General features: G+C 53.2%; 1 protein-coding gene across 1 annotated transcript; it reads right to left on the bottom strand.

The window, feature by feature from the left end:
• CDX1 (caudal type homeobox 1) lies at positions 1-14,505 on the bottom strand. The gene is made up of 3 exons (XM_054389243.1): positions 14,079-14,505; positions 646-791; positions 1-207 (listed from the first exon to the last, which is right to left on the bottom strand). The coding sequence occupies exons 1-3, from the start codon at positions 14,503-14,505 to the stop codon at positions 1-3; spliced, it is 780 nt and encodes a 259-aa protein (XP_054245218.1).
• Between the last annotated feature and the right edge of the window lie 251 nt (positions 14,506-14,756).

Below are 14,756 nucleotides of genomic sequence, written 5' to 3'. Positions count from 1 at the left end.
TTAAGGCATGAATTCTTCCTTGATCGTCAGTGGAGACGAGGAGACGAGGTTTGGGGCACTGCTGCTGCAGAGGCCTCCCATGGGTCCCAGTGTGCCAGCGGCCGGTGGGGTTGGCGTGGTGGTGCTGGCAGGCTGGCTCTGCTGCTGCATCTTCTTCTTGTTCACCTTCCTCTCCTTTGCTCTCCGATTTTGAAACCAGATTTTCACCTGTGGAAAGATGAAGACGGCGATGCAGAGGACAACCCTCAGGATCCCCCTTGAGGACAGGGAGGGCACCCCAGAGCTTGGAAGAGATGAGAGATCTGTGGAGCATGACGCAGAGGACAGCCTTCAGGGTGCCCTCGGGGCAGGAAGGGCACCCCAGGGGTTGGAAGAGATGAGAGGTCTGTGGAGTGTGATGCAGAGGACAACCCTCAGGATCCCCCTGGGGGCAGGAAGGGCACCCCAGGGATTGGAAGAGATGGGAGGTCTGTGGAGTGTGATGCAGAGGACAACCTTCAGGGTGCCCCTGGGGGCAGGGAGGGCACCCCATAGGTGGGAAGAGACGGGAGAGTTGTGGAGAGTTGGGACTCCCACCTTGCCTTTCCCCTCCCCAGCCCCTTCCCCAGCTGGGCCAGGGCTTTGCTGGGCCGGTGCAGCACTGACCTGGCGCTCGGTGAGCCCCAGGGCCGCGGCCAGCTCGGTCTTGCGGCGGATGGTGATGTAGCGACTGTAGTGGAACTCCTTCTCCAGCTCCAGGCGCTGGTGGTCTGTGTACACCACCCGGTACTTGTCTTTCGTCCTGGTCTTGCCTGGCAGAGAGAGCAGAGCAGGGGTGAGCCTCGAGGTGATGACGGGCAGCGATGGAGGAGCAGAAGCATCCCTGAGGATGTGGACGAGATACACAACCGCCTGTGGGGAGCTCAGGAGAAACATGGCGATGCCCTGGGGACCGGTGGGAAAGAGAGGTTCCCACTGGATTTAGCACCCATCCTGGGTGGCCAGGGGGTTTCTCTGGGTTGGAAAGTACCTGGTCTTTGGGGAAACTGCTTGATGGAAAGAGTGGGAGAGATTCAGAGGCATTCTGAGAAGAAGAATCATAAATCCCATGTGCCATGACACACTGTCCCCAAGAGGAGCAGAACTGAAAATCCTCCCATGGGCCAAGAACAAGCTGCCTGCAAAAATCCAGCCTGGGAGGGCTGAGGGAACCCCAGCTCTTTGCCAGGAAGCCTGAACCCAAGGTGTCAGCACTTGAAGGCACATGGATCAGGACAGGGAAAGATGGAAACCCCAGGGATGGCAGCATTTGTCTGCCACCAGGAGGGTTATTTTCCTTCTCCCTGTACTGAGCTAAGCCAGTGGACAGTGCTTATTCACTTTGTGCAGCCCTTAAATGAGCACTGAGGAAAGTCCACATGATGTCCAAGCACCCCTGGGGACTGGCTCCACAGGCCAGTGGCATTTGGCCCAAACCAGCCCAAATCTCCCCTTGGACTCCCCCAGATACAGGTAGATCTCGAGGCCATGGAGCAGCACACGTATGTGCACACAGATACACGTCCCACAGTACTGCAAATGGCACCTGCTGTTTTCTAACAGAAAAAATAGAGTCAGAAGCAGCCCAACCACCTTCTCCATTAGCTCCTGGGGGAGCTGCTAGGCAGGAGTCAACACCTCAAACTCTGCCTGGGCTGAGGACTGCAGTTTGCTGACAAAGCCCTGATGCTTTTCCTTTGCAGAGGAGCCCATGGACATGGAATATACACAGCTGAGGATATTTGGTTCTTCACCCAAAATAACAAAATTGTGTTCCAGGGTGTCAAGAGGGACAGACCCTTGCTTTCACCTCAGCAGCCAACGTCCTTATGACTGGGAACTTGGCCATCTGTTTGTCTGGCAGACATTTGCCCATCCTCTCCTGAATTTCTGCTGCTAAGAGCAGTGCTGCCAAAGGAAGGGGCAGGAGCAAGCCAGGGATTTCCCTGGGGCTGTCCTGGGTGAACCAGCATGGACAAGATACTAACCATCTCTGCTGCAGATGTTCAAGGAGGGATTCTGAGTAACCCAGCAACCTGTAGAACCTCACCTGCAGCTGCTTTGCCCAGGAAAGGGATCTCTGTGTGCCTGCCACCACACTCAGCCATTCCCCTCAACGAGTCCTTAGCACATCAGCCAGTTTGGGCCAAATCAGATGGGCACTGAGAAGTCCCAGCACTGTTATTAAATTCTGATCACCCTAGTGTGAGCAGGAGTTTGGGTGGCATGAAGCAAAACTCTACTTCAGAGATTCCAGAGTGGACTCAAACCTAATCAGAGAATCTCCACAGAGCAAAACTTCAAGCCCCAGGCTGAAAATCTCTTTCTCAGCTAACTCAGTTTTATTTTTAAGGTTGTCTCTCCTATTGCTTTACTATTGCAAGGAGTTGGGGGCTTTCCTAAGCGACTTATGCTGAAGGATAAATGTAAAAGGGTGTTGGAGACAAGGCAACCCATGGTCACAGTCCACTGTGAGTGGAAGAGAGGCTACTGCAGGATCATTTCCCTTGCAGCATCCCAAGGGATGCAAAAAGGCAGCAAGAGCCAGCATAGGTCCAACTCCTGCCGCTGGCTACTGAGCAAACCATGTGTGGAAGCACATGAGGGGGCACAGCCCTGGGTACAGATGGGCTGGGCACAGGAGGCATCTCAGCCTGCTGGGACTTGACCACAGTGCTCCCAGGCACAAAATCCCAGGCCCCATGATTCCAGTTAGGACCCAATTTCCATGGCTATGTCACCCTCTATGTCCTCCTGCCTCTGCTCCTAGAAGTGCTGGCATGGGCCCAGCACAACATGAGTGTGGTGATGGCTGAGGATCCAGAACAGTCCTCAAGAAGGACCAACGCTTTCCAGTGATCCCTGGAGGAGGGTAGGAGCACAGTAAGACTGCAACAAAGCCAAGAATAGAAGGCAGAGCTCCCAGCAGCAGGGCTGGGCTTTAGCCACTGTTTGAGGGATGTTATGAATTCAGTCAGTGCTCCAGGCCAGCCCACCCCAGGGCTCTTTGGAAGCGAACACCTAATCCCTCCTCACAAACCTGCCTCTGGCCACCCCAGGTGACTGCAGGTCAAAACAGGGTGAGAAAGGTAATTCAGTTGAGCAAGATGTGTGTGGAGATGTCTGCAGGCACAGGGCTGAGACACAGTGATTAGTGTGGAAGGGTCTAGGGCAGCACCACTGAGAGTTTGCCTCCTCTCTGGCACACGTGGGCTGCGGCAGCTCGGAACGAAACTGAGCACAGCACAGCGCTGGTCTGGAGCCATGCCAAGGGCAGCCAGTCCTGCAGGACCCAACGCTGTCTCCTTGCTCTCCCATGGGGGTCTCTGTCCTTCCCAGGGCTCTCTGCTGCCTCTCACTGCCCTGCAGGTGAAGGTTTCATCTTCAGGAGAAGGACTTCTTCGTCCCAGCCCAGAGGAACCTGTGCTGAATGTGCAAACACAGCGATTCCCAGGGAGTTACAGAATAAACCTGATGTGCCAGCAGAGATTTACACCAGGTTTAGCAGCTCAGTGAGGAACCAGGCTCCCTCTGTCTGCTCCAAGCTCAGGGATTCCTACAAATTATTTTCATTTTCTCATATAAATTCATCTTTCTTTCTTTCTTTCTTTCTTTCTTTCTTTCTTTCTTTCTTTCTTTCTTTCTTTCTTTCTTTCTTTCTTTCTTTCTTTCTTTCTTTCTTTCTTTCTTTCTTTCTTTCTTTCTTTCTTTCTTTCTTTCTTTTTCTTTCTTTTTCTTTCTTTTCTTTCTTTCTTTCTTTCTTTCTTTTTCTTTCTTTTTCTTTCTTTTCTTTTTTTCTTTCTTTCTTTCTTTCTTTCTTTCTTTCTTTCTTTCTTTCTTTCTTTCTTTCTTTCTTTCTTTCTTTCTTTCTTTATTTCTTTCTTTCTTTCTTTCTTTCTTTCTTTCTTTCTTTCTTTCTTTCTTTCTTTCTTTCTTTCTTTCTTTCTTTCTTTCTGTTTCATTTGAAAGCAAAAACCTCTCCAAAGTAATAATGACTTAAAGAAGGATCTTGAATGCAATACTGCTATTAGAATGTCACTGCTTGGAGAAAAAAAAAAAAAAAAAAACAAACAAACCCAAACCAGCTGGAAAGCAAAGGAATTGACAGATAAAGTAAAAAAAAAAAAAAAAAAAAAAAAAAAAAAAAAAAAAAAAAAGGAGAGAGAAAAAGAAAAGAATGAAAGAATAAAGGAAGAAGGCGGTTTGTGAATTCCACATATGCCATGAATTTCAGCAGGAATTATTATTTCCTGCTGCAGCTGTAAATAGATCCATCACAGCTCATTCTTTGTTATTCCCTCCTCATGGCTCATCCTTGATGAAGCCTGGGCTTTGCCTTAGGTCTGGCAGATCCCCAGCTGTGCCAGCTAGCCATGACTGTGCCCCAGTACCTCCTCACTGCCCCACCGCTGCTCGAGATCAGGCAGCAAAGACTCCAAGCAGAGGACTCACAACCAAGCCAGGGATGGGAAGTTCTTCATCTCAACTAATTGCTGGTTTCAGAGATGGTTGGTGAATTTGGGAATGTGTTGTGGGTGATTCACCAGAGGAAAAAAAGCTTTGCAAGAAATACTATTGACAATGAATAATTCAACTACCTTGAATATGAATGCTGGGTTACACTTAACTCTCTCCTGCAGGCTTTTTTTTTACAGCTGTGTTAAAGGAAAAAGGAAATTTGGGATGAGCCAGCCTGGCTCCTATGGGGAATGCTCATACCTATGGGAAAACCTCAGCACTGCAGCAGGGAGCATGGCTGGGCAGAGGGATGGAGCCACTCTCATGCTTCCAGCAAAGCCTGCAGAGGTGGATCAAGATGTCCAACAGCCAGGATGAAGCACTGGGAGTGAGCATGGATTAGGTGCACAGGGTACCTGGTGATGTCTCCTAGCACAGTTGCCAGTCCCTTCCAACCCTGCTACGTGTTCAAAGTCTCTTCTGCTTGTCCCCAGAAGACCAGGCAAAGAAACTACTCAGGCAGCCAAAGGGAGCCATTTGTGGGGCCAGTGGGAATGGTTTCGGCTTTGGGATCAAGGCAGGGCCAATGGCTGCTGGGGAGAGGGCATCGTTACTCCTGTTAATGTGTAACCCTAATAGCACTCACCTGAGCCATGATTAGATAAGGGAATAGCTTTAATGTGCTGTGCAAAGCCCCAGGGACACGCTCCCGAGTGTGCTCTTTCACACACACAGGGGACAGGCTCCCGACCCCCTGCATGCATCTGCTCCCTACACCAGCCCTGCCCCGGGCAAAAGATGCTGGAGCTCCTGCCCAGGACCAGAAGCCTGGCAGGGGAAGGGAAAAATCCAACCAGATCTCTGTGCCTGCTATCCTGGGCTCTGCAGGCTCATGGCCCCAATGAAGGCTGCCAGGGAGATGGCAATTCACCCTCTCCAGTCCTGGCCTGCCCAAAGTGTGGCTTTCAGAAAGAAACTCTGCCCCAGGCACCCTAACAGGCACACAGAGAGGGGGGTGTTTGAGGCTGGTGTTGAACAGCTCTAAGAACAACTGAGATGGAATTTGTTCAAACCAGAGAGGAAAGAGTCTGTGGGGTGACAGTGGCAGCCTGGGAGGGGTAGAAAACAGCAAAGGAGCAAGAGCTGTGTGTGTGATTTGAGCCTCATCTTTTCCCTGGTCCCACAGAGTGATGCACCCAGCCCTGTGTGCACAGCACAGCTATGAGGGGATCAGACCAGTCCCAAACACAGGATCCTCATCCACAGGACACAGCCCTCCCAGCCACTGAAGGAAGAGGCAAGGAGCAGCAAGGAGCAGCTTGGCTGCCAGCAGCAAGAAGCAGAAACCCACAAGCTTTCCCAAAGGTCTCCATTTCACAGGTCAGAGCAGCTCCAAATTGCAGCATCAGCAAACTGGCTCCGTGGGGAGCTGCTGCACAGCCATCAGGGCTCTGATCAGGGCAGCTGGGGTAGGGCAGCCCTGACCCACTCATCAGAGCTACTGAGATGAGAGCACAGCACCATGCTGGCTGTCACACCCTGCACAGAGGTCCCTGAAGCCTGGGCACCTGGGCACATGTCATGGTGCTTTGCACAGGAGGTGCTGGCATGGGGTGTGGAGGTGTTTCTGCCAGGCTGGCTGGCCCTGGGGCTGCTCAGCAGCTCTGCATGCCTCGCTGCGCAGCAGCTCCTTGCATGACTGGCAGGGAAAGTCTGGGCAAGGTGCTTCTGGAGCTGCCCTGCATGGTCTCACCTCCCTGGAAACGCTCTCTCCATGTCCTGTCTCCATCTGTACAACCTTGTCTGCCCAGCTGTCTGCACTGAGTGCCTGGTTCCAGGCTATCTGTTGGCACCACAGTATCTTGTAGTGCCAACTGTGAGGGTTGGGGCTGTTCATCCTGGAGAAGAGAAGGCTCCAGGGAGACCTTATAGCAGCCTTCCAGCACCTGAAGGAGGTCTACAAGAAAGCTGGGGAGGGACTTTTTACAAGGATTTGTAGTGACAGGATGAAAGGAAATGGATTTAAGGTGGAAGAAGGTAGGTTGGGACTGGATATTAGGACAAAATTCTTTACGGTGCGGGTGATGAGACACTAAAACAGGGAAGTTGTGGATATTCCCTCCCAGGAGGTGGTCAAGGCCAGGCTGGACAGGGCCTTGAGCAATCTGGTCTAGTGCAAGGTGTCCCTGTCCATGGCAGGGGGTTTGAGCTAGATGATCTTTAAGGTCCTTTCCAACTCAAACTGCCCCATGATTCTATGACTTTAATACTGAAAAGCAGCAGGTGTGAAAGTCCTGACACCAGTGAGCACCAGGGAAATTACTTGCCCACACTGGAGCTCAAGTGCAGCAAGGCAGGGTGCGAGGCTGTCCCCTCTGGGTGGGTGCTGTCTCTCCATGACAAAGCTGAGTCATTCTGAAGGAGCAGCATCCACTTGCAAAGAGGATAGAATCCTCCCATCCCAGAAGGATCAGTGCTCTGCTAGGATTTTCCATTCCTACCCAGGGAATTTCAGGGAAAACTTCCCCCTTTCCAGGCATAGATTTGGCAATGCTACAGATGGAGAAACTGAGACCCAGCTTCAAACCAGAGTGGAGTCCCAGGTCAGAGTCATGGGTTTTGATCTCTAGTGGGAGTCTCTAGACCCCTGGTCCTTCTGCAGCTCTGTGGGGGGAAATCCCAACACACACACTTCAAAGACAAAGACAGTTGGCAGAGCAATACCCCATGACAGAGGCCCCAGGTCCAGGATAGAGCTGGGATCTGCAGCTAAAACTCAGGAGCCTCCAGGCTGGCTGGAGCCACTCTCATATGGCAGCCAGATGTGCTCCAGATGCCTGTGTGTGCAGGGGTTGATGTTCCCTTGCTGTGCAGCAGCATTGGCAGCCGTGATGCTGATGCTCAGGACAGACAGACCCACTCCTTCCATTGGCCCTAGACCTACTGGAAGTGGGAACCCAAAGCCTGCACTGACAGCAGCAGGGGCTGAGCCCCCTGACACTCTCCCTCTACCCCCGCACTCGTTTGCTCCACTCCTTTCCGCTCCCTCTGTGGCTTCAGAGAGGGGGTAAACCAGAGCCCCCCACCCCCTTCCCCAAGTGCTGGGAACGAGCAGGTCAGGGTTTTCACAAGCTTACCCTTCCCGTGCATGCTGCAATATCATCAGCTATTTCTCCCCTGCTGCAGGAAGCAGAGGAGTGATGGATGGGACAGCCCACAGGAGGCAAAGGACCGGAGCCATGTGGCTTGCTTCATCACCACCAGTAAGAAACAAACCCCTCCAGAGGGCAATTCTTCCCCAGATCCCTGCCTGAGCTCATTAGGGTTTAGACAACTGCTGGGTGTCAAAAACTCTGTGAGAGGAGCCACAGTGCTCACACCGCCCACCGCCCCTATACATATTTGATGCCTCTGAACTGCAGAGGGAGGGGCTGCTGAATGAATTCTCACCCCTGGACCCTGCCAAGGCTCCCCCAGCTCTGCTCCAGCTTGGGGAAATGGACATTTCAGCCAGCAAGGTTGAAGGCAGGAGTCATCTGTGCTTGAGGGGGCTTGGAGGCCCCCAATGAGTGTCTCTCCTAACCCCAGGGTAGCTCCTTGCTGGCTATTCACCTGACCTTGACCCAAATGGAGGATTTCTTCCTGGTGCCAGTCTTCAGAGCAAACAGCAATGCTCCTGTGGGCACCCACTAGCAATAAAACCTGATTCAGCTTGGTACATGGGGCACTGCAGGTGCTTCACTTGTCCTGATGCCTCTAGTCTCCTGCAGCCAGAGGACTGAGCTCTGAGCTTCCAAACAAGCCCTGTGGCTTTGCTGTAAGTGGGAGTGTGGGGCTGGGGATGGCTTGCCTGGAAGTTCCGGGACTGGCAAAGCCAGGATGCAGTGACCAGGTCTTGGCACACAGCTGAGCCACACAGAACAGCCTGGCTGCTGGGAAGGGGCAGAAACAGCTGGGCAAAGAGCTGGCTCCAGGGAGCACAGACCGGTGTGCAGAAGCACAGGCTGCCCGTGCTGGCACAGTGGGATGGGGCCAGGTCTGCACCCACACCCATGGGTGGAGGCACCCCCACGGCAAGCCTCATCTTCCTTGCAGGAGCTCCTCATCCCCATGGGCATGAGGCGCTGGTTGCCAGTGGCTGCAGTGTGTTTTTGGACAAGGCACAGCCCCAGGGACTGGGCACTGGGCAAACATTTCATAGAACCATGGGATCATTTTGGTTGGAAAATACCCTCAGGATCAAGTCCAAATGTTGACCAGCACTATCAGGTCACCACAAAACCATGTCCCTCAGCACCACACCTACACAGCTCTTAAATGCCTCCAGGGGTGGTGACTCCACCACTGCTCTGGCCAGCCTGTCCCAAGGCTTGGCAACCTTTTAAGTGAAGACAATTTTCCTAATATCCAATATGAGCCTCCCCTCGTGCAACTTGAGGCCATTTTCTCTCATTCTATTGCTTGTCACCTGGGAGAAGAGACTCACCCCTACATCACTCCTTTCAAGTAGTTGTAGAGAGCAATGAGGTCTCCCCTCAGTCTCCTTTTCCCCAGACTAAACAAGCCCAGCTCCCTCAGCTGCCCCTCACAAAACCTGTGCTCTAGATCAGATCCTTCAGCAGCTGCATTGACCTTTTTTGCATATGCTCCAGCACCTCAACGTCCTTCTTAGAGTGAGGGGCCCAAAACTGAAGGCAGCATTCAAGGTGTGGCCTCACCAGTGCAGAGTGCAGGGAAGCTATCGCTTCCTTACTCCTGCTGGCTGTGCTGTTTCCAGTACAAGACAGGAATTTCCCGGCCCCACAGTGATTCAACCCTTTATTTTGGCAACTGGCAGATTCCTTCTGTTGCTCCCATGGTTTTATGAGTGCTGAGCCAAGCACCACCAGCCAGGCTCCAGTGCCAGGTCAAAGACCACAGCAGCACGGGAGGGTGAAGAGCCCTGGGCTGACGTGCGGGCTGGCCAGCACACGTGGGCTGCACACAGCCCCCTCCAGAGCATCACCTCCACAGCAGCCCTGGGGCACTGAGCCCACATCCAGCTCCTTCAGACCTGCCACCTGCTAGGATTTGGCCCAGCTGTGTCAGGAGAAGGAGGACAGTAAGGTGTACAGGCTGCCCAGAGAGGTTGTGGAGTCTCCTTCTCTGGAGTCTTTCAAACCCCACCTGAGTGCATTCCTGTGTGGACTACCCTCTGACCCTGCTCTGGCAGGGGGGTTGGACTCAATGATCTCTTGAGGTCCCTTCCAACCTCTAATGTATTGTGATATTGTGATGGTGCCAGCTGGGCAGTAGGACTCCTCTCCCCCTTGGCAGCCCCATGGGGCTCAGCCTGTCCTTACTGCAGGGCAGGGGGAAGGATGCAGCTCCTTATCCAGGTGATCACAAAGCTAACATCAATGGAGTGAGCGTCCTTGAAGGGTTCCCTGGAGGAAACATCTGCCATTGGCCAGGGGTTTAAAGTGTCCCTCTGCTAATCCCAGGGTATTAGCCAGCCAAGCCCATCACGTAGGTATGGCCAGAGCTCCAGGGAAGCCCTTTTTGTGCAAGGAAAGTCAATCCTAGGAAAGTTTGGAAGGCCTGTACCTTGGCCAGCCGGCTAAGCAGTCAACAAACCCCAGCTGGGGCCAGGAGCAGGTTGTGGGTTAATTATTCAAGGGGAGAGGTCTGGTGGGGCCCAATGCATGCACACACCAAGCAAGCTGGAGGAATGAAGGGTCTCATGGTGAGCAACCATGGCCTAAGGAGGAGTCCTCCCTGCAGGAACTGAGCAGGGAAACACACCAGCCTCCAGCCACCACCATCACGCCAAAATATACCATGCACAGCATGAACCCCACCTGTCCAGGGGAAATGTTTCTGTCTCATTTGGGAGGTTTTCACTCTTTCCTCCAGCTTTCATGGACCTCACTAGGGCAACAAACAGAGCTGGAAAACTGAGCTGGAAAGAGTGGAAACTCAGATGGAAGCTGCACACCTGGCAAACCTCCATTTGTCCCTACAATCGTAGAGGCATGGAATGGTTTCAGTCAGAAAAGATCTTTAAGATCATTGAATCCATCCATTCTCTAACTCTACCAAGTCTGGTGCTAAACCATGTCCCTCAGCACCACATCTCTGAGACCCTTAAACACCTCCCAGGATGCTCCATTCTCAGAGCATCACAGCTTGCTCTCCATTACCCCAAAACCTGTCTGGGCACCACGGGCATTGATACCACACACAGCTCCCAGCACATTCACCTCGCCAAGGGATGCCCCATTTGCACTTTCACTTGCAATATTTAGCACTGGGGCCCTGGCTGGATTAGTGACCTAAAAGCCAGACCCGAGGCAGTATCTGAAGATTTGCATAACTAACGAGCCCAGGGTGAATTTCAAAGTTCAGCCAGAGGCTGCTTCCAGCCACCTTCCTGAGCTTTTTATAGAGCCAGGGTGCAATTCACAGGGAAGCTGGCAAATAATTGTGAATAAGGAGGAAGCATGAGGCTCTGACACGCTGCTCGTGAAGATTTTATGAGCAGAAAAAGAGGTGACATTGGGAGAGAGAAATGAGGCCTGGGGACATCTTCCGGATTGATTTCCTTCGACTCCCCACTTCCAGCAACCAGCCCTCAGGCATCACAGTCCCTCCTGCCGCAGGGTTATCTCAACTCAGCTGGGTGAAGCAGGCTTGTATTTAGCAACAGGTACATAGAATCACCCCCCTGCAAAGCCTGACTCTGTGATGAGTCACTGGGAGATGTCTCACTGATTTTGTTTTTGGGCTCTGACTTGCATTTGCAGAAGCCCCCAACATGCTCATTGTCCCTGTGAAACGTTTTCTCTTAGCACGCAGCTCTTTCCCAAAAGCTTTCAAACTACAGCCAAGAGCTGTTTATACAAGGCATGACAGAGAGGGAACCTCAATTTACAACCCTCTGAAGTATTATGATTTATTGCATTCACAACCAAACTGTTGATATTTATAGCCAAAAAAAAAAAAAAAACAAAAGAGTTCATGTGCTCATTTCCTATTCCCACTGAGGTGAGATGAGAAGTTAATCAAGCTGATTAAAGTCCAGTTTATTGATTTCAATAAAGCAATTCATCTAAGAATTTCATCCTTATCTATGGCAAATCCCTCTCTGCCCTGCTCTCTTTCCAGCTTAATGGAAAAGGATTCTCTCTTTTTTTTTTTTTTTTCTAGGCTCTGTTTTAAGTTCAAGGGCAGCCCTGGAAAACCATTTCCCAGCACATGGTCCCAGCAGCAATTTAGCACCAGCAGCGCTGGGCTTGGACCCAGAAGAGACACAAAGACAGGTCCTTAATCCACAAATGCCTTTAAAAGGGACCTTACTATCCTGAGGAAACATCACAAGGAAGGGACTTTCATCCTGGCACCCATCCCTGCATCGCCGGGGCTGGGCTGAGGCAGCATCCCTGCGTGCAAGGGGACCAAGGCTGATTGTTTTTCCCTTTGTATGGATTTAATCTAAGAGATACAAACTAAGCAACTAATGATATTTTTCCAGAATTCAATCAACTCAATTGTCATTTAACTCAATCAGAGGCACTTTCAAGCCCCTGTTTTATCTCAGCCCCACTGCTGGGTGGTGTAAAGCCATTCCCTTGATCCAGAGGAGACATGTGCTGATATCTTTCTCCCCTCATTAATTTTCCCTCCTTGCCTCCCTCCTCAGAAGAAACCAAGACATTTGGACTTGCAAAACCTGCAGAAGAGGTGGGTCCCAGCTGAACAGGGGGGGCTGGGCTGCAGGATCATACCCTCCTTCCATCCCTGGACGTAGGGAAGCCCTGAGCCTCAGCACACCTGTGGGCCTCCATTGCTGGGATAAGGGGAGGCATTTTTCCTAAATATGTATATTCAGTGCTTAACATGGGCCAGGAAATACCAGAAAGCCTGCCTCTTCCCTCCTCTTTCTAGACTGGGGCTGGGTTTTTCCATTTGTTGGGATGTTCTGCCTGCTCCACCACAGCTACTGGCCCTGCCAGGACAACTCCGTCCCCACCACCCATGGGAATCCAGTAAACACCAGGAGCTGTTTTCCCCAAGCACCTCTGTAAGAGACCCTTGCATGAGGGTCTCTACATGGGACTTGGTCAGTGGGAAGCAAGCCTAACATTGGAGACACTTTGCAAACAGGGAGCCTTGTTCCTCACTCTGAGGATATGGACAACTGAAAGCAAAACTTCTCTCAAGAGATGCCCAGTAGTGAATCTGGCTTCAGCAGGGCTCTCTAGAGCTCAAGCTCAGCACAAGAGAGGGAGAGAGGTGGCAGGTCCAGGCAAGCCTGGCAGGCAGAAGGTCCAGGCTGGGCTGGCAGTGGCGGTCAAAGCCTGGAGGGGAAGATGAAAGAGCAGGGGCAGGGCAGGACAAAGGGACCCCGCACCTCACCTCACTGCCAAAGGAGCCAGCCAGCATCTCCATGACAAAGCAAAAGCCATGTCAATTTGGGCTGGCCCCAAGGGGGGATCTGCTCACTGCCTTTGAAGTGGGCAGCAGGGCCCCCACCCATTGCAGGCAGGAGGCTGGGGTCACTCAGACGCTTCCCCCTCTGCCTCCAGGTCAGGAGTTCAGCGAGGACAGGACCCTGGGAACAGCATGGCAGCAGGCACAGGAGAGAGGGCACCCACACAGGCGGTGCATGGCACCACCACGCTGCACACATGCACGGGTTGTGTGCTGCACCCTGAGCACCCACACGCACCCTCCACGTGGCAGAGGCCCCAAAAGCACCACACCAGGTGTGTGCACACACCCTGCACCTGGCACACACCCCACCTGTGCACACACACTCATCACATGTGCACACATGCACACTGCATCTTGCACATGCATCGTGGGCACGCTCCCTGCACCTTGCACACACACACTGGGCATGCAGCATGCCCTGTAGCTCTCACTGGCACATCTGTAGAGCAAGCCCCATGCACACACATGCAGTCTATGGTGCCCTGCACATGCACACACTGTGTAGCACCTCACTGAATACACCTCACATACACACACATGGCACAGGCAGCCCCCCCACACACACTTATATCCATCTAGCACCTCCCCTGCACACATGTGCATGCACACTGCATGGCATGCAGCTTGCACACACATTTGCACACCCCTGCATTGGGTTCTCACACGGGTGCACAACAGCTTACAGCTCCCGTTCTGCACACTCACCCTTGCATGTATGAAATACCCCATCCAGCACCCCCTCAGGACTGGCAGGACCCCAGGGATCTCTACTCTGCCCATCCTACCCAGCAGTGGCAGGCGAGGGCAGGGCTACAGGAACAGAGACTGGCTAGGGAAGAAAAAGAACCAAACAAACAACAAAAAAGAACTTCCAAGAATCTAACACTGGCTCTCAGCAACGTGGGAGGACAGTGCCCTCGCTGCCCATCCTCAGCCCCTGCCACCTCGGCAACAGGGTTCCCCTGTTCTTTGGGGACCAGGTGCCGTGCCGAGGGCAGCCTAAGCACGCTGTCCCTCCCGGGAGCTGCCATGCAGAGAGAGCCACAGAGCAGGATCTGGCCCCTCAGGACCTCAAGCCCAGGGATCCTCTGCAGAGAGGAAGGTGCAGGGCTGGAGGGTTTCCTTACCGCTGTTGCTGGTGCTGGGAATGCTGCGCCTCATCCACTCGTAGGGGGTGCGTCTCTGGGGGTTAGGGGAGAGCTGGGGGACCGAGCTGCTGATGGGTGGAGGCAAGAGTCCAGAGCCTGGGGGCTGGATGGGGTTAAAATCTGGGGGGCTGAATCCGAACTGCCCCGGGCTGGCGGTGGAAGGCGCAGCAGCGGTGCCATAGGAATGCCAGTCCTCCTTGGCAGGGGTGTAGGGAGAGCCCCAGGCTGCTGCCGGCTGCCCGTGGTGGGGGTCGTTGTTAATCCCTGGCACATGGTGATAGCTGGCGAAGTCCGAGTACTGGGGCGGCCCCGGCACGTAATTCTGGGGGCTGAGGTTGAGGCTGGGGTGCCGGACGGGGCTGGGATACATGTTGGTGTCCTTATCCAGAAGATAACCCACGTACATCTTCCCTGGCCAGCCCCGGGCACATGCTGTGCCTCCCTGCCGCCGGCTGCGGGCCCGCTCGGGCTGGCGGGGAAGCGGCCGCCCCTGCCCCTCCTTCGCTGCCGCTCACCTGGGCGCCTTGGGGAGCTGTGTCCTGGGGCCAGGCACCTCCCTGCCCACAGGCTTTTATTGGGCCCAACCTCTCGCAGCATTTGCATTGAAAGGCAGGTTTGCATTTCAAAGTGCAGGAACCTTGGCGGGTGTGGGGGGCG

This window comes from Indicator indicator, chromosome 18 (genome assembly GCF_027791375.1).
Source record: "Indicator indicator isolate 239-I01 chromosome 18, UM_Iind_1.1, whole genome shotgun sequence".
Lineage (NCBI taxonomy): Eukaryota > Metazoa > Chordata > Aves > Piciformes > Indicatoridae > Indicator > Indicator indicator.
This window is presented reverse-complemented; position numbering and strand designations above follow the sequence as displayed.

Coding starts and splice junctions, on each gene's coding strand:
- CDX1 (XM_054389243.1), bottom strand. CDS start 14,505: ATGTACGTGGGTTATCTTCTGGATAAGGACACCAACATGTATCCCAGC. Junction 792..14,078: donor TCCCAGCACCAGCAACAGCG/GTAAGGAAACCC, acceptor TCTCTCTGCCAG/GCAAGACCAGGACGAAAGAC. Junction 208..645: donor TGGGGCTCACCGAGCGCCAG/GTCAGTGCTGCA, acceptor ATCTTTCCACAG/GTGAAAATCTGGTTTCAAAA.